Source organism: Cyprinus carpio, chromosome B13 (assembly GCF_018340385.1).
Source record: "Cyprinus carpio isolate SPL01 chromosome B13, ASM1834038v1, whole genome shotgun sequence".
Classification (NCBI taxonomy): domain Eukaryota; kingdom Metazoa; phylum Chordata; class Actinopteri; order Cypriniformes; family Cyprinidae; genus Cyprinus; species Cyprinus carpio.
Window position 1 is genome coordinate 2441667 of NC_056609.1, and position 19991 is coordinate 2461657.

The following is a 19991-nucleotide window of genomic DNA, read 5'->3' on the forward strand; positions in this document are numbered from 1 at the left end:
GCCTGCCATTGCACCTGCATTAGCTTGACTCAGTAGGGCTTCAGAATTTATCAGCATTGACCATCTGTTAAAACTGGAAAATCAGTTACCAGAAAAAAAAAAAAAAAATCATCCAAAAGTCAATAAACAGCTTTTTCTCCTTCAATAAAGCTTAATTATTAACAAACATATTTTTAAAATGTCTTAATTATAAAAAAAAGTAATAAAAAAATGCAGGCTGTGCAGCAACAAATCAAATAACTGGAACATTGCAAAAACGCTACGACATAAACACACATAGTGTAACCCATCACATTTAGCAGCTCCAGACCAAACATTGATCAGAGAATAAGTACTCATTGCCCTTTTGGAGTATTTTTGATTGATTTGGCATCTCAAAAAATAAAATAAAAAAAAATCTGTGGTCAAAATATACTGCTCATCCCATTAAAAAAAAAAAAAAAAAAACACCTGCCCAGGGTTTCTTTTTAATGCCACTGAAATGGGATCAATACTGAAAATGCATCTGAATGTCATGGAAGAGACTTGGCTTAGAGGCTGCTCACTAGCCAATGTTTCAGTAATCCATATAAAACTATAGCGGACCTATTTGTTAAATGCCATAGCTGTGCCTGTGAGGCTAGAATAACTCAGTACATTGTCTTCACACCTGTGTCACATGATTGTAAAGCTCTCAGACATCCTCTTGGACAGGAAATGTATTACTTGTCTTAAACTCCCGGAAGTGTTAGAGAAATAAACAAAAGGAAATCAATACCTCGATATCACAGCAGTGTCTGCTGTCTGTAAGTTTAAGTCTCTCCTACTTTTCCAATCTCTGCTGTCTTAATATCTTTTGATTTTTTTTTTTTTTTTTTTTTTTTTTTTACAAGCTCAGTTCACTGCAGTACAAGGGACATGTATGTAAGTGTGTGTTTGAGTGTGTAACTTACATGAAATGGTCGAGCATGCATGATATTTCTTCTTACATACAGTAGCTGAAATGTTTTTGGCAGCCCGGAGGGTTCTTGTGAGATTTGGCCCTAGTTTAACTTATGTTCATGTTCTCCAAAGAATGTTAATTTTCCTTGGGTGACAGTAACCCATGCCTGTCGCAATTATTACATAACCTGATTGTACATATTTGGTCTTATTGAAATTATCTAAGAAAATCATGAACTTGGTGCACTTAGATGATTTAGGTAAAAAAAAAAAAAAACAAAAACAAAAAAACAACAACAACAAAAATATATATATTTTAGATTTCCATTAAACCAGGTACTCCAGCCATACCTAGGGATGTCAGAGACTTAAAGGTGGAAGCTTTAGGCTTCATTTATCATATAGAATCCTTGTTCTCCACAAAGTTCAACCATTCACATCAGGATTATATAGCATGGAATTCCTATTTATGTTATGTGTTAATAGTATACTACTGCTGTTTATGGTAAGAATAAACATTCTGATATTACTTTTCTGATGCAGTGTAAATAGCTTCTGCTGCTATTTCATCACCAGTCCAGTGAAGTAATGTTATTGCTCTCTTACAGGCAAGTTTGTGTAATTTCAAGCATGTGTTTTGGTGAAGCGGAAAAGCAAATTATTTGCAAGGGTGCCTGTGTGACTACACAGCCTTGATGCTCCAGACGTCAAGAGCGAGGACATGTTTATTCACAGAGCTTGAAGTTAATAGAGTTCAGACAGAGCCTTCTGTATCATCTCTCACTAGGCTAGGATTTACAATTTGGTCACAACTGCAAACCTTTGAAAAGACAGTGAAGAAGTGTCTGATGAAAGGAGGCAGACAGAAACAGGTGAGGAGAGAAAACAAGTGAAAAGTACTGAAGCATCGAGTGGCGATCATCAAGTTGACAGCTGTGGGGAGAGTCACAGTGCAAGTGATATGTTCCCAGAATAATCAGTAAGATCAATGGTATCTCATTTCCATCTGAGGGTATTCTAGATCAACACCTGAAAGACAGAAAAAGCCCTCCACCATATGGAGTTTAGGTACATTTGTGTCTCATAGAAGTAATTGGTTATTTTCAGTTCACCCTAAAATGAAAACATAAAACCAACATAAAAGTAGCCCATAAGACTGCACTGTGCTACATTCCAAGTCTTCTGAAGTTATGAATGAATAAATAATACATACATAAATAAATAAATAGAAATGTAAAAGGTTTTCAGTCAATAAAGACCTAAATTTCAGTCTGTTCCTCACACACACAGCTATCATATGACATCTCTATACTTGAAATATAGTTCATGTGTTATGTAGACTACATTTACAATCTTTTGTGTCAAGAAGTTTGTCAGTCTCTGGATAAAATGAACTCTCAGTATATGAAAAAAAAAAAAAAAAAAAAAAAAAAAAAAAATTGTTCTTTTTTAATGTCTTTTTTTTTGGTTTGTGTTGAAAAACAGGTATTGTTTTTGATACGAGGGTGAGTAAATAAAGAGTTTTCATTTGTGAATTATTACTCTAATCCCCTCCAAATCGAACGTGCTTGTATTATTATTATTATTATTATTATTATTATTATTATTTTCACAGTCTCTGTAAAAAGTCCTGTTTTTCAGTCAACGTGTCTTCTGAGAAATCAAATCCTTTCCAGAAAATAATGCCTCTGACTGGGGTATATTTTTTTTTCCTCATTTATTTGAACCTTCATTGAATGCCACAACATTCTGTGTAATGTAACAATATGGTTAGCAAAAAATAAAATGTAATCAATAGGAGAGAGTTCGAGCCCAGAAATTACTCAAAATTGTCTTTAGAATAGTATGATTCTCAACAAATCACTATCAATATAGTATCAAAATAGCCTGATTGAAAAGTTGTTCTAAATGTTCCAAAGGGCATCTTGTGCTTCAAAACTGTTAGTGCTAAAAAATAATATTGCTAAAAATAAAATAAAAATCTTTTGATTAATTTTTTTTTATTTTATACATTTTTTTTTTTTTATAGTTTATGTGAAGAAGTGTTTGTGATGCTTGCACAGAGAGCACGTTTTTTTTTTTTTTTTTTTTTTTGTAAACACACATCCATGCAATAAACACTCTCACTATCGTAATAACATAGAATCAGTATTAAATCACAACTGTAGCTTAAATGTCACTTACAAAGCAAATCCTGTCCAAATGCAGAAACAGAAATAGTCATTCCGCTCATTACTTCCATTAACGGGATCCTGTGATGCCTTGCGCTGTAATGTAGAAGCAGTAACAGAGGAAAGTTCACTTACCATATTGACGGTGCTTCTGTGCCACTGATCTCTAGAAAGTCATATCTATCTTCTAGCTGGAAGTCTGTGAAGACTAGGGCAATGGTGTCTCCCGGCTCGGCCAGAATACTCCACGTGCAGTCAGCATTGTTTTCATACTCTGAAGGAAAGTGGGGACTTGATATTGTCCCTGTTGTTCCTCTTAACGTCCCACCACATGATCCTTCAGCTGGACAAAATAGCACAAAAGTTACAAATTATCAGGCAAAGGTAAAATTAGTCAAATTGCACCATATAGAAATCAACATTAATTTTCAGCGCTCCTATTCATTGAAAAATCATTGATTAAAAATCCAGGGCTTGAATACAAGGACTGCCTCCCGATGCAGCTTTTAAGACACAGGATCAGTACTGCTGTTCTCTAAAAGTGGAGTACTGTATACTGGCTACCATCCAAGCAGAAGAATATGCAAAAGATAGTTGTTTATTTCCTTTATATTTTTGTACTAGTGCATTTATTTTTTTTTATTTTTTTTTTATATTGCTTGCAATTTGTTTAAATGCTGCTCGTCTTTAATTATGTTTTAACTTTATGGCTAGTAGCTTTTTGCTGCAGTTTCAAAACTGGAATCAAGAATGGTGAAATTACGGCAGCATCTAAAATTTTGGTATTGTAATTCTGTGGTTATGATTTGGCATGGGCATGAAGCATTAGGTATATACAACTATAATGATTTATAGCCTTAATGCCATTCTGCTTTTATACAGCAGTTCAAAGGATAAGTACGCAAATATGTAAAGCCAAAGAGTGTCACAAATACCCTCTTATGTGTGTAACTACTTTCCTACGCCAAGTATCCAGGATCTGACATTGCTCATTCAAAAAGATGTGCCCTCGTTACTAATTTGAAAATGTCATGTTAGAACTTGGGCTTGGGCAGTTTTAGAGTAGTTATTAAAGGGACAAGGTTGAAGCACAATTGTGTGACACTGTTGCCTTAAAATTGTTTAAAACAAACAAAAGGTTGAGAAACTCACATTTTTAGATCCCATATTGCCAGATAATTTTCTGTTTTGCTCCGCTAAAGCAGTTTCAACACAACAAAACATTGCAATACATAGTATCCATGTGTTTTTGAACAAAACAATTGAGTGTACAATTCAATGACTCAAAGTCATAAAGTCTTGTTTCTTTCCTGAATAAATAAGCAACCATTTTAAGAGGTTTTTTTTTTTTTTTTTTTTTTTTTATAGGGGTCATATGATGTGATTTAAATTTTTACTTTCTCTTTGGAATGTTACAAGCTCTTGGTGCATAAAGACGATCTGTAAAGTTGCAAAGACTACAGTCTCAAATCCAAAGAGATATTATTTATAAACGTTAAGAGTCAACCATGCCTTCCTAAAATGGCTCAATCTAACATGCCCCGACATGTCTATGTCACGATGTGGGAAGATTTGCATAATGCCACCCAAATATTCACACAAAGAAAGAAGGTGTAACTTTTATTCTCGTTGTTGCCACCACCATGTTGTGGAGATGCTGTGTGTTTCATTGTGAAAGCAAAAATACTTTTTTTTGGCCTTCCAAAAGAGCAAACCACTAGAAATCAGTGGTTAAGTTGTATTTACAACACTGGACCAGAACAGTTCAACCATCTTACTGAGGAAGAGTACTGTTTCCTGAACCAGTAGCCTAAAATGCTTCTGTGCACAAAGGCTGTTTCTATAAAGTGGGGCAATTCCAACTTTGCAAGGACAGTCTGGCGCTTCTGACTCACAGTCTGTAAGTACGTTTACATATTTAAAGCATTTGCCACTGATGATTCAAACGCGAGTTTTGAGCAGTGTAGAGTAGCGCTTGTTGTTTGTCATTTCTCCGATCACAAATGCAGACAAAGTTTTATGTTTACGCAGCACGATACGCAATGCAATGTGTAAAAAGACAGTATAAGTCATTATAATCATTATGTCCCCACTGGATGCAATAAATGCCTCGTTTGTAATGAGTTTTATTGGTTTTGTCTCGTCCTGCTGGGAGACGGCATCACAGCATGGTAAGGGGCATAACATTTCCGTCACAAGCTTGAGGAATTCGGACAAACACAATGCACTGGATAGCTGGCCAATCAGCATACACCTCGCTTTTCAGAACCATGAGCTTTGTAAATATCGATGTGTTTAGAAAGGTGGGGTATAGAGGAACAACAATAATGTACATTATGTGGAAAATAATGTGTTTTTTAACCTTAAACCACATAAACACATTGCATTACATCAAATCTTTTTTTCTTTTTAGCAACGTCACATGACCCCTTCAATAAATCATGAACAATTTAATAACTGGATAGTTCATAAAGGAATCAGTGTTTTTGAACAAACCACTTATGATTTGATCCCTGTATCTGAAATTGGCCCCATGCCCATACCCTTAAATAGTGCAATATTTAGGACCAGAAGATGACATCCACAGTCTTTGCAGTGCTCTCAGTGTCTTAACTGGCTCACTCATTCTCATTCACTATTTTATAACTGGACTAAAGAAGGGGATAATAAATAAGATTATAGGGAGGTCATTGTTGGATACAGCTTTAGTATTTTGTTTGTTTGTTTGTTTGTTTGGCAGTTGACATTATTATTATCATTATTATTTATATATATATATATATATATATATATATATATATATATATATATATATATATATATATATATATATATATATATATATATATATATATATATATATATATATATATATGTATATATATATATATATATATATATATGGCCGATATCAGATTCGAGTTTGAACTGATCACAGTCCTGAACTGAACCGAATGCCCAAAAGACATACAGAATTAAACACTGAGGCCACTGAAATCACTATTTATGCATGTGTCACGTGTCACCGTTAATTCATGTGCAGGCGATAAGGCGGACAATGCAAGGATGATGAGAAAGAGAGAAAAGCTTTTCTAGTGTCCTCTCAAGTCTTGCTTGTCTGAAGCTGTCACCATAATTCTTACACCTCATTCCCTTCCTCCACTCACTACCATCACAGATGTCTTTCATATTGACAGAGTGAGCAAAGAACTAACAGTATGTAAAATCTGCAGTGAGTCTCATCATTGCAGAATTGTGACGAATGTCTATGTAGAGTGACAAAAAAGTTATATAAATTCCAATATGACTGTTCAGATTGAGTTTGCATTGCAAAAAATCCACCTTGTAACTGCTTTAGCACCACATATGGAAGTGTCCCAAATCAGAATCACAAAATCAGTATGTGAAACAGTATGAACTATTCCACACTAAACATTTTAAACAGCAGTATGCTACATTGTTGTCATATTTGCTAGTGAGGTTTAAAAGTGTATTTATTTTACATATTTTTTTTTAGACACTGGGACAGGCTCCAGCACCCTGTAACCCTAGAATAAGTAATTTGGAAAATGGATGGTTGATTCTTCAAGTTGTGTACCAATGTCAAAAAAAAAAAAAAAAAAAATCATGGTTAATATTACTTCATATGTTAAACTGGAAATGGAAGGTCAGTTTGAGCACAATGCATTGGAGCATACCGTTCACTCTCAGCAAAAAAAAAAAAAAGGTATAGAAGTTGTCACTGGAGCGGTATCTTTTCTAAAGGTGCAACTTTGTACCTTATTTACCTATAAAGGGTGCATATTGGTACAGTAAAGGAACACACTAGTACCTAAATGGTAGATATTTGTACCATTTGAAAATGTTCTGCCCAAGTGGCAACTTGAGTATCTTAAAGATACATATTTCAAAGCCCATATTAGTACCTTAAGAGTACATATTAGCAATTTAAAGTGGTAAAATTACCATTTTGTACCTTTTTCTGAGAGTGCTGAGAGTGTACTACTGCAAGGATACAATAGTCACAGTATTCCATGACTGTGGAAACCCTGCTTTTTAACCCATCTGTCCATTTAAGCATAAAGCATCTTACCTCTACAAAATGGTGCTGGGAAATCCCATGATGCACCACTTCCTGGGCTCACTATGCACGTGAGCACTGCATGTCCCTCCAAAACATATCCCATCACACAACTGTAGCGGATCTTGTCTCCAACGTTGTACCTGGTCCCATGGATAATCCCTCTCGGTATCAACCCTGGATTTCCACAGGTGTGACTTGGTAGAACTGGAACAGAAGACAGGAAAACAGGTCAGAAGTAAAGTTTCTGTGTCACGCTGTGCCTTTCACTCTTTTCTGTTTGTTCTTTTCATCATCAGACTGAGACAAGCTCTTGAGATGCCTGTCTCGGTGCGAGTCTTCGCTATAAAGCATGCACATCTGAAGCTGGCCCAGCACTCATGCATGGGACTGCGGTTAAACCCCACACGTTAGTTGTGTGTTTCTGTGATCATGATGCTGTTTGAAGGTAAGTATTTCATGTTGACAATGCAATCACAACATGAATCTGCTCTGATCTGTGTCAACTGTTCAAACAGAATCTATGCAAAACATTTTAGGAGTGAAAAAAAAAAAAAAATAATAATAAATAAAAATTATTTAGTGAGTAATCCAAAGCAAGCATTTTTTCAACTTTGTTTTCAGAAACATCCAATTCTGTAGTAAAATAAAAGTTATAAAGAAGATGGCTTAAAGTCAAATAGAAATTAATATTGAGCCCATTTCCTTTTTTTCTCACTTTTTCTTGTTGTAACTTGACTTGATAAAATAATATTATGAATGATAATGATGATAATACTAATCTTCCAAATAACTTAATTTTGTCCAAATCAATTTTGATGAAACTATATATACATATGAAGAGCTACGGGATGGATTCGCCCATACATAGACGTACACAGACAAAATAGCTCTGTGAGTAACTAATTAAACAACCAAAAGGAATAAGATAAATTATATTAAGTTATTTTTTCTGATTCATTGGCAGATATTTTCACTTGATTTAAGCATTAATCTCACTAAATGTAATATATGTTTATGCAACTGTAAAATATTTTAAAATCTTAAAAGGTTGCTTCCAAAGTAAAAACAAATTGTCCTGTTGTAGTCCAAAGAAGAAAGTCCAAAAAGGGTTCAAGTAACAAAACCAGGTAATCCACTGATGAGAAGCCAAACAAAAACATTGTGTACAACCCAACAATATACACAACAAAGAAAAAAAAACAAAAAAAAACAAAAAAAAAAACAGGGACTTAAATGCACAAGATGATGAACAGAATACAAACAGGTGTGATCTAATTAATAAAAAAACATAGTGACTAACTATGGAGGTAAAAGAGAACAAAGGAAACAGAAACTGAAGAGAAACAAACTAAGGGTGCTTCTCAAACGGAAGGCTGCATCCTTCCTAGTTCAGTCCTTCTGAGGCTTGTAAGCCTACAAGCCTCAGAAGGACTGAACTAGTAAGGATGCAGCCTTCCATTTGAGAAGCACCCTTAGTTTGTTTCTCTTCATTTTCTGTTTCTCCTCGGTATTAAAGGTGTCATATGATGCGATTTCAAGTTCTCCGTTCTCTTTGGAGTGTTACAAGCTCTTGGTGCATAAAGAATATCTGTAAAGTTCCAAAGACTTAAATCCAAAGAGATATTCTTTATACAAGTTAAGAGTCTACCATGCCCTCCTAAAAAAGCTCATTCTAACATGCCCCCACATGTCTACATCACTATGTGGGAAGATTTGCATGACACCGCCCAAATGTTCAGGCAAATAAAGTAGGCTTAACTTTTATTCTCGCTGTTGCCACTGCCGCCATGTTGTGGAGTCACTGTGTGTTTCGTTGTGAACTTTGTTTGGCCTTCCAAAAGAGGACACAACTAGAAATCAGTGGTTAAGTTGTATTTACAACACTGTTCCAGAACAGTTCAACCCAAATATTCAGATGTGTGCTGCACATTTTATGGAGGATGAGGACTGTTTCCTGAACCAGTAGCCTACAATGCATCTGTGGCACAACGGCTATTTCTATAAAGTGGAGCAGTTCCAACTTTGCAAGGACAGTCTGGCGCTTCTGACTCACAGACTGTAAGTATGTTTTTTTTATATATATAATGATTTGCCAATGAAGATTCAAACGCGAGTTTTGAACAGTGTAGAGAAGGCTTGTTGTTTGTTGTTTCTCCGATCACAAATTCAGACATGGTTTTATGTTTATGCAACATGATACACAACGCATAAAAAGACAGTATAACTCATTATAATCAGTAATTATGTCCCCATTGGATGCAACAAATACCTTGTTTGTAATGGGTTTTATTGGTTTTGTCTCATCTAGTAATGTCCGGACCGCAAATGAATCGTTCTATTTAACTGGATCTTCTTAGTGAACAGGTCGAACCTAATTCACAAATTACTCAAGTTATTCGGTTTATAGACGTGCCTGACACTTCCTCTGACTTGAAATAAACCAATATCCCGAGTTATTCAGTTACTCCTTACAGTACATTGACTGAACTGCTAAAAGAGAACCGATGATGGGATGTCCATGAGCAGAGCAGCTGAACTGAGACTCGTCCTGCTGGCAGACAGCATCACAGTATGTTAAGGGGCGTAACATTTCCATCACACGACTGACGCATTTGGCCAATCACAACGCACTGGATAGCTGGCCAATCAGAGCACACCTCGCTTTTTTTTTTTTGTAAAAATCGACGTGTTTCAGAAAGTCGGGGCATAGAGGAGAAACAATAATGTACAGTATATGGAAAAGAATGTGTTTTTTTACCTTAAACCACAAAAACACATTGCATTATATCAAATACACAAAATAATGTTCATTTTAGCAATGTCATGTGACCCCTTTAAATGCTAGAATGAGATGGTCTATTAAGTGTACGTGGCCATATGTCAAATATGCTCTCACTCTCACCGTCATGACAAAATACTAATAAAACTTAATTTTGGAAAAATACTTTGTATTACAAATCCTTATATTATTGATGACGCAGCAGCCGACATATGCAGCCTTCCGTTTGGGAAGCATCCTAAAAGAGTCCATGAAAATGAAACTAAAACAGAGGATGCATGTGACAGATCTTCATATCTTGTATATAAAATTCAGTAACACAATAATGTGCAGGACATTATGTATTATCTGTATTTGGGGTCCCCATTTTAAAAATCTGCTTAGGGCCTCCAAAATGCTAGGGTCAGTCCCACTGTATCCCATCAGAGTTAGTTTAACTATGTTAAAGAAAATTCTAGAAAATTCTCCTGAAGGCCAATCAGCTTTGAGAACTTGTCTAAATGCTTGGAGGCAAAGATTCATGTTTACAGACACACAAATCCAGTGCTGTTGGTTTGATCAGTCCAGTACAAAAGATATTCATCATTAGATATGAATTTAACAGTAGTCAGGAGATTTTTATTTTATTTAATTTTTTTTCTTGTGAACCCGAAAGTAATACAGGCCAGAATAAAACTTGCATCTTCTGTATGAACATCAAAGCTCAACATTCCTGGAACTACTAGGCTACACATGAAGCTCCGAAGCTCTGCAATCACATTAATATTCATATTCAAATGAGCATTTTCATATGTTAAACCATGTGTGATGAACATTTTCATCACATAGACTTAAATTTTAGTCTGGTTCTCACACAAAGATATAACACAACTTTAAAAGACCAGAAAATACACAAGTACATAAGTCATATGGATTGTTTTAGTAGCATTAGTACATCTTTAATACACATTTTTATTTAGGGGTGAACAAATAAAATTTAGTTAGTTATAATGAAATTTTCATTTCATACAATATTTATTCTACATTTACTCTAAATTATAAGAAAACAGAAAAATTTATACTTCAGACTTTTATCAATAGGCCACACATATTCAATTCAGTTACAGCTTTATGAACCATTACACCAAGCGCTGATGCAATCATGAATATATGTTATGAAAAATAAAGTATGCAGTGATGGCATAGGCCTATTTGCAAAGCGACTGAAATTTGATGAACATGTTAATATTAGACTGTGTGCTGACTTTGATTCAACAGTTGTATGAGTCATGAGAGGGTTCTTGAAGGAATCGTTTCTATTCTTAAAAAAAATAAAATAAAAAAAAAATCATTGTAATCCTCCAAATATGAGAGCTGCCTGGAGGAATGGGCGTAGATGTGGCAACTTACACAGCTAAATCTAGAGCTGACATTTAAAAGCTGAATGTTGATTCTGTTGCATTCACTGATAAATCTGCTGCAGAATGCCTCTTAGGATTCTTTTTTGCTTGGTCGAATTGGTGCTTAACTGGATAGAATGGTTAGTAAAATAGACAACATAAGATTTTCCAGCAATTGCTAAACTAAATTGCAAACATTTTAAGGCTTCACCGGCACCACACTTCCAAAATGAAAGGTGTTCCAAAAGTTAGGAAAGATAACTTTTTTAAAATCCAAATTCTAAGGTAGCATTGCATATATTTAACACATGCATAGTGACACAAACATATTCACCACAAAGTACATCCAAGATAGAAGAGAAATGTTGTTTATAAAATAACTAAAATAAATATAGGTACAAGGTACATAACGGTATATGTATTCAGTGCCGTGAGCATATACCAAACAAATACAGCATATTTTATCCACTGCACATGTGCAACTAAATCCTAATTTTACATTCCTTCATTTTAACAAATCAACAAACATTTTTAAATGCCAAGATGGATCTTTTAATGTTTACTTGATCTGCTGATCCATCAATATAAAAGTTCACAAGGCATGTAACCAATATGTTACGTAGCATTACATTTACCACAGGAGAGTCATTCAGTATCCACAGCTTGGTTGTCTATTCATTATATTTTACTTAATCTGAATTGGAGTAGAAACATTTCATAATTATGTAATTAGATTTCAAAGTTGTAAAATGTAAAAACTGGCTTTTGTGCAATTTACAATTTACTTTATTTATTTATTTATTTATTTATTTATTTATTTATTTATTGAGGTTTTATTATATCTAAAAAAAAAAAAATAGCAACTGAATTCAATAGTTTGGGCTCCGTTGTTAACTGTAACTTTTAATATGACAGCAATGTGCAAGCAATAAAGTTAACAGCTTTAGATGAGATATAAATGTTAATTAGAATTGAATTTATTTAAAGGCAGAACACAATTTGTCAGCAGATTTATGCTTAGTTTTCCCCCGATAGAAAAAAAAAGAAAAAGAAAAACATGGAAATGGAGCACAGTAGAATGCAAAATGCATGTCTTTTGCATGTCTCCCTTATTTAACACACCTGATTCAGATCATCAGCTTGTTAGGGGAGAGATTCATGAAATAAACTGAGTGTGTCAGATAAAGGAAACAAACAAAAGGCTTCTCCAGGACCAGGATTGGGAACCACTGCTTTAAAGAATAAGGTTGCTAGCTTAGCATCATGTTAACGCTAAACTTTATTTACAGTAAGTCACTTCTGAGTCAAGTTGTCTGTGTATTTGTGTGAAAAGTGATATGTGAACATTGTAAAGTGTTCCAAATCACCCACATGAAGTTTGGATTTCAGTGGCAGGCTATGTAGGTTATAGGGACCAAAGAAGCTTTCTAGTTTTTGGAACACAGCCACAGTTTTAAATTCTTTTGACTTGTTTTTGGCCAAATCTTGTTTTGAGAGTATAATGATACCTGTAGGCTATGTCCCACCAGTAGGCCTACCCTTCCAGCTGTCACTAATAAGCCTTTTAAGTTCCAAAGAGACCACATTGAGAAAAGTGGATTTAGGAGGATGTTCATTTAATTGAGTCAGCCCTTTATGTATTTGGGTCTCATTTGGATGCATCTACTAATGAGTTTTAGCAATGTCATTAACAGAATTAAACAGATATTTAAATTCAGAATTAAACAGGCATGGTTTACTTGGTAGCATGTTATTTAAATCACCTCAAAATTGCGTCCTAGGCTGACATGGCTTAGTTGGAACAAGATGTGTCATCGTCAACACAGTTGTGATTTTGGAATAGCTCTTTTTGGCACAACTGTACATTCATATTCATGGTTTTGCACTCGTAATGCTCTCAGCTCCAGTGAAAAAGCTGTGTCCCAGCAGACGTAGAATGGAGCATTCATGCTTATGAAAATGTTGTCTGTCTGCTGCTCTATTTTAAGCATTTAGGACTTGCAATTGATTTAATCTGGAATAATTCATTGTGGAAATGTCTGCCCACTGAGATCCTGGGCTACTGGAATAGCTCTGTTCATTAATCACATTTTCACATTGATGATATAGCCTGCTGTGCAGGATTCAGAGAGAGTTTGGTAAATATTTGATTTATTATCTGATTAATCATAGGTGAAGGCCAATTTGATTAAATGTAAATATAAAATTAGGAAATGTGCATTTTTGAAGTGCATCCACATTTTGTGCATCGTCATTGAGTATCTCATCATGAATAAGTAATGCTATTTATTTTTTAAACCACTGCAAGACTGGATACAGTCGAGGCCAAAAATATTGGCCCCCTTGGTAAATATGATAAAAAAAAAGGCTGTGAAAATTCATCTGCATTGTTAATCCTTTTGGTCTTTTATTTAAAATATCACAAAAATGTATCCTTTCATTGGATAATAAGAATTTAAAATGGAGGGGAAATATCATTATGAAATGAGTGTTTTTCTCAAATATTCGTTGGTCACAATTATTGGCCCCCCTATAAATTCTTATGAGTAAAATATCTCTGAAGTATATTCCCATTCATATTCACAATTTTGAGCACTCCAGCATGATTATAAACATGAAATCATCCAGCTCTGGCTTCCTGTTTCACAGAAATATAGAGAGGAGTGAAAACAAAGCCAAAATTCCCTTAATCATCCATCACAATGAGAAAACCAAAGAATATATTTCTGATGTGCAGCAAAAGATAATTGAGCTTCACAAATTGGTGAAGTGGCTTTAAGAAAAGAGCTAGAGCAGTGAAAATTCCCATTTCCACCATCAGGGCAATAATTAAGAATTTCCAACCAACAGAAAATGTTACAAAACTGCCTGGAAGAGGACTCTCCAAGGGTCACAGCTGGAGAATTGCAGAAAATAGTTGAGTCTCTGGTTCAGAAAACCTTTAAAAAAATTGTCAAACAGAACATACATCAACACATGTTGTTTGGGAGGGTTACAAGAAAAAATCTCCTAGCTCATCCAAAAACAAACTAAAGCATATTCAGTTATCAGCCATGACTGGAACTTTAAATGGGAATGGCTTCTATGATCAGATGAATCTAAAAAATGAGCTTTTTAGCAGCAAACAGTCAAGATGAGTTTGGTGAACACAGAGAAAAAAAGTACCCCATGTGTACAATGAAATATACTACTGTATTTTTGATGTTGTGGGCCTATATTTCTGCTGGAGGTTCTGGACATCTTGTTTAGACACATGGCATCATGGATTCTATCAAATACCAACAGATAAAAAATCAGTAAGTGACTGACTCTGTTAGAAATCTTATAATGGGCCATGTTTGGATCTTCCATCCGTACAATTATCCAAACACAAACCTCAAAAACAACACAAATATGGGTCACTGAGCTCAAAACCAAGCTTCTGCTATAGCCATTCCAGTCCTCTGACCTGAACCCTACGGAAAATGAGAGAAGTGAACTGAAGAGGAAAAGCACCAACATGGAGCTGGAAATCTAAAGGGTCTGGAGTGATTCTGGATGAAGGAATGGTCTCTGATCTCTTGTCAGGTGTTCTCTAGCCTCATCAGGCATTATAGGAGAAAAGTTAGACCTGTTAAACTGGCAAATGGAGGTTTCAAAAAGTATTGAATAAAAGGGGGCTTTAATTGTGGCCAATGTGTATTAGAGAAAAACATTTATTTCATAATGATATTTCCCCCATTTTAAATTCTTATTATCCAATGAAAGGATACATTTGTGTGAATTTTTTAAATAAAAGACCAAAAGGATTAAAAATGCAGATCAATTTTCACAGCCATTTTTGATCATATTTACCAAGGGGGCCAATATTTTTGGCCTCGACTGTATGTTTATCAATTTTGTTGATCTCAAAATTTTTCTGCAACATCAAAAGAAAGCTTTGTCAATAATACACTCACCACAAATCTGAATGCAGTGAAATCTAAAATGTGAACATAAGACATACTTCTACTTTTGATGCTGATTAGTCAGTAGTGGGCCTGTCATACCAAAATAAATAAATAAATAAATTAAAAAAAAAAAGGAAAAGAAAAGAAAAGAAAAAGAAATTCTGTATACAGCTGTAATATTGAACACCTGTTCATCACTGCACAACACTGATTGACACCAACTATTAGCATTCATTTACATGTCAAGGACTATTTTCTTCTAGCAGAAATATGACTTCATCCATCCAACTTCATCCAACTTCATAAAATTTGAAAATATGTTTTATATTGTTGTGTGGTACCTTTTACAACTTAAATATGCTTTTGTTTCACGTCGCTCTTTGTTAATTACAATTTGATTATTTACATAAAAACAAGAAAATAAAATGGAAATAAAAAGCGGTTGTCTAGAGTTAAAGACCTAAAGTAATTGCTCACTGAAGAACCAAGAGCTAGCTCAAATGAGGTACTATAATATGTCTACAATATAAAACATTTTAGATTGACAAACCAGCTATTAACGCAAAACTACAACAAAAATGTTCTGTTATTATCAAACCAAAAATTGGACTGACATTTCCTGTAGGATTGTGCCATTTATGAATTGGCTTTTTGAGGGATATTACACAAGACTATTAGATTTATTGGCTGATTATAACATTCTCAAGAAAACACGTTAGTTTTGTTTTAGTCAAAGAAAATCATAAATACCTGACATATTAATAAATCGATATTATTTATTTCCATGTTATGACAAAATGTGTATAAAATGGCATAAAACTTGGCATAATAAAAATACTGGCAATTTTTTTTTTATTTTTTATAATACTTCATGTATGCAAATAAATCCTATTCTATTACCCCTCAAGGTATACGAGCATCAGCAGTACTCTTAGAGGCTTTGTGAATGACAGTTCCGGCACTGATTAGCGTCTCATAAGATCAACACCTAATTGAGCCTCTCTCTCTTCCTGAGACATTGAGAGAGATCAATGAAGTAGTTAAGGCTGACACTCTGGGTCTAAAACCCATTTCCCATTTCCTTCATCGGAACTGAAGCAATGGATGAGAAAAGCCGAAACCTCTCGGCAGGAGAGGGACATGGATCAGGAGGTGTGGACAATCAGCTCAGAGGGGAGGTGTTTGGGCTGTGAAAGTGCAAAGGTGCTGGAATGAAAAAGCTAGCTGCCCCTAACATGTGACAGCCGTCTTAAGGAACCCTGCATGTCCACAGACAGAGAAGGAGAGACAGTGATGACAAGTTAAATGTATTTTGCAATGGAAACACACATCATAACAGGAGTCAGGGCTTAAACCCACAGCTCAAGTAGCTGCACCTAAGACACATGTACTGTATAACACCAAAAATACATGTTACACTTGACTGAGTAAAAATATAAACAGCACACTAAAAATCAAAGATTGCACTACAAATAATCATTAATATCTGATGGAAATTACTGACATGGTCCTTTTTTTTCTGTGGTTCTTTTTTTTTCTGTGGTTCTTTTTTAATATTATTTTGCTATTCCTTTGACTGAATGCCTTATTCTTACTGGTTTAAAGTCTTTCTAAGATTTTGTCTAATTTCCTACACTTTCCCACATTGTTTCTGAATTAGAGAGCTTTTCACTGAATTTCAGAACTGGGGACCATTGGTGAGCACATCACAGATGGTCTTACAAGTGTTGCGAATATATTTAAACATGAAAAAAGCATTTTTATCTCATCATTAGCTGCTACTTATGCTATATCAAATATCAGAGTTATTTAGGTATGTAACTTACTGTAAAAAAAGTACAGTAAATTTGTGCTGTAAAAATAATGAAGCAACAATTTAATTCGATTTACAGTAAAAAAAAAAACGTATAACATTTAATAACATACTGTAAGATGTAGCTTTAAAACCTATGTACATAACTGATATGAAAAAAATAAGAAACAGTTATTTCAATGAAAATCCATCAAATGCAAGCAGTCACTGAATTTTAGCAATCAATTTACTGTATTTACTGAATACACACATATATGTAGATTTCTTTAACTTTACATTTAACAGTACTTTACTGTACAATTACATAACATTTCCAATGATCTATTACAGTTTTTCACCGTATAGAGTAAGGGAGCTTATTTTTAGCCAGTTAACCGATTTTTACTTGTTTGATTTATTTATTATTATTATTATTTTTTTTTTCAGTGCATTTGTAATTAATTTAATAGTAAACATAAGGTAAAAATAAAGAGTCTGAAGTAGCTGTACAGTATGACCGAAATAAAAAACAGGGCAGCAATAAACTAAAGGTGCTTTGTAAAACAATGCAACTCATGCTGTAAGTGTAGTCTGCTCCTGTTCATTATTATGGGAGTGATCTTGGATTTTTTGTTGTTTCTGGTGTAAAGTTAGTGTGCGATTCCCTGTTGTAGTCACAATAGAGGTAACATAATTTGGATTCCCAATAAAAATGTTTTTGTTCAGATTAATGAGCATGCCACATTTTTACGATTGTGTGGGGACTTGACCAGGTCATACCATGCCACCTCTATTGAGAATGATATTTCACCAGAGGCAACCTTAATGCAAAAATCAATATAGGCTATTCTCTCTGAATAAATGGCCAGTGTCTCTAAACTCTGTCATATGTTGAAACCATTTATTTGATCATCTATTGTATAAAGAGCAGTGTTAAGCACACTCGATGGTAGCACAGTCATTGCAGACTTTAATAATGTACAACACTGCTGCCAAAGCGTAAATGGCAAGAATTTGCTAAACATCATATTGATCTATACTGTGGTGCACAGGAAAAACATTGATATTTTGATATTTTTAAAAGATTTCTGTAATTTTATCAAACAGAATGGAATGTATTAGAGTGACAGACTAGCTACAAAAAACACTACAAAATATCGCACACAAGTCCATTTCTAATGTGCTCATGTGCTGTTGTTTTCCCACTAACAATGATCAGGGTACTGGGCATAAGGTAACACACTATATGAACAAAAGTATTTGGAGACAAGACCATTACACCAACAGTGACTTTAATCAAGTCAAGTCACCTTTATTTATATAGTGCTTCATGCAATACAGATTGTTTCAAAGCAGCTTTACAATGATAGGTAAATGGTGATTCAGAATTCCAACAGAATTCCATTTTGTTAAGCAGCTCAATACAATAGTACAATAGTACAAGACAACAGTAAACAGTCGTTATTCAGCCCTAGTTGAAATCAGTTCATTGTTGATTCAGTTCTGTTCAATAACTGCGTGAAGTTCATCAATTATGAAAAAAGTTTAAAGAGTTTAAAGCAGCTCTGGAGACAGTGAAAACAGTGATGTCATCATCCAGTTCAGATCAGTTCTCATTCAGTAGTGTTTGTGCAGTCAATATTATTGGCAAATAGTATGTATCCCCAATAGGGGTGTCGCGATATACCAGTACTGACGATAACCGTGATATTCAAAGCAACAATTATCAATATCGTGTTAATTTATTGCGTGACGATATAACGGTATTATCGATAACCACAATATTTAAAATTAACAGTTATCTTATGATAACACCACATGTAAATACTCCAGCACCAGTACCTGGTTGAGCTCCCAGGTGCCAGTATTGTGCCTAATGCTGACACCTGTCAAACAAGAAGAAGAGCAATGCTCACAGCTACTCCGAGGAGAGCTGTGTTCGGCAGAGAAAGTTGCCATTATTTTACTAGTCATAGAATGTGAAACGTTATATTAACCTGTTAACAGCAGTTTTCTGTGTTCATATATTTACATTTACATTTATGCATTTAGCAGACACTTTTATCCAAAGTGACTTACAGTACATTCAGGCTAACATTGTTTTACCTAACGTGTTCCCTGGGAATCAAACCCTTTTGCGCTGCTAATGCAATGCTCTACCACTGAGCCACAGGAACACATTTAAGTATTTAAGTAATTTAAGTTTAAGTAATATATTTAAGTAAAGGGTGATTATTTGCAATCAATACGGCCCGTTCGTAGTAACACTTTATGTCTTTGTTTAAATCTATTAACAGTTACATGATTAAAACTGATCTTGAAAAACTGAGCGACAACATTGCTACATTAAACTCTGTAAAATGTTAAGTTGGTCGCAGTGCCATGCACTTAATGCCTCATCTGCAATCATTCTTCAATAAGGTTCATTAGTTAACATTAGTTAATTACATTTGCAAGTTAGCATATATAAATAACATAAATAATAATTAACAATATTTCCACAGCATTTATTAATCTTAGTTCATGTTAATTTCATTGAGTTTTTTGTGGAAATGTTTTCCCATTCATCCAGTAGAGCATTTTTGAGGTCAGAGATTGATGTTGGTGTGGAATCTCCATTCCAGCTCATCCCTAAGGTGTTTGATGGGGTTGAGGTCAGGGCTCTGTGTGGGCCAGTCAAGTTATTCCACATCAAACTCAACCAACCACGTGTTTATGGACTGGGGCACAGTCATGCTGGAGTAGAAAAGGGCCTTCCCCAAACTCTACTAACTTTCTACAAAGTTTGAAGCAACAAAAGTTTGGACCCAACCCCTGAAAAAAGTACAACACTTCAATACGCTGAGCTCTTCAGAATGACCCATTTTTGTCACAAATGTTTGTAAATGCAGACTGTGGTACTACATTTGAATCTGAACATACTCCAGTACCGATAA

The 19991-nt window shown here is 34.6% G+C and overlaps 1 protein-coding gene across 6 annotated transcripts in view; it reads right to left on the reverse strand.

Annotated features, from left to right (window-relative positions):
• The window catches only part of LOC109072910 (CUB and sushi domain-containing protein 1-like), a 492278-nt gene that overhangs the window by 180668 nt on the left and 291619 nt on the right, over positions 1–19991 (reverse strand). For all 6 annotated transcript variants that reach the window (XM_042736246.1, XM_042736245.1, XM_042736243.1 and 3 more), the window contains 2 exons: positions 7186–7380; positions 3228–3435 (listed from right to left, as the gene is read on the reverse strand). In XM_042736246.1, coding sequence (XP_042592180.1) covers positions 3228–3435; positions 7186–7380 — 403 coding nt within the window. The remainder of the gene's footprint in view (positions 1–3227; positions 3436–7185; positions 7381–19991) is intronic.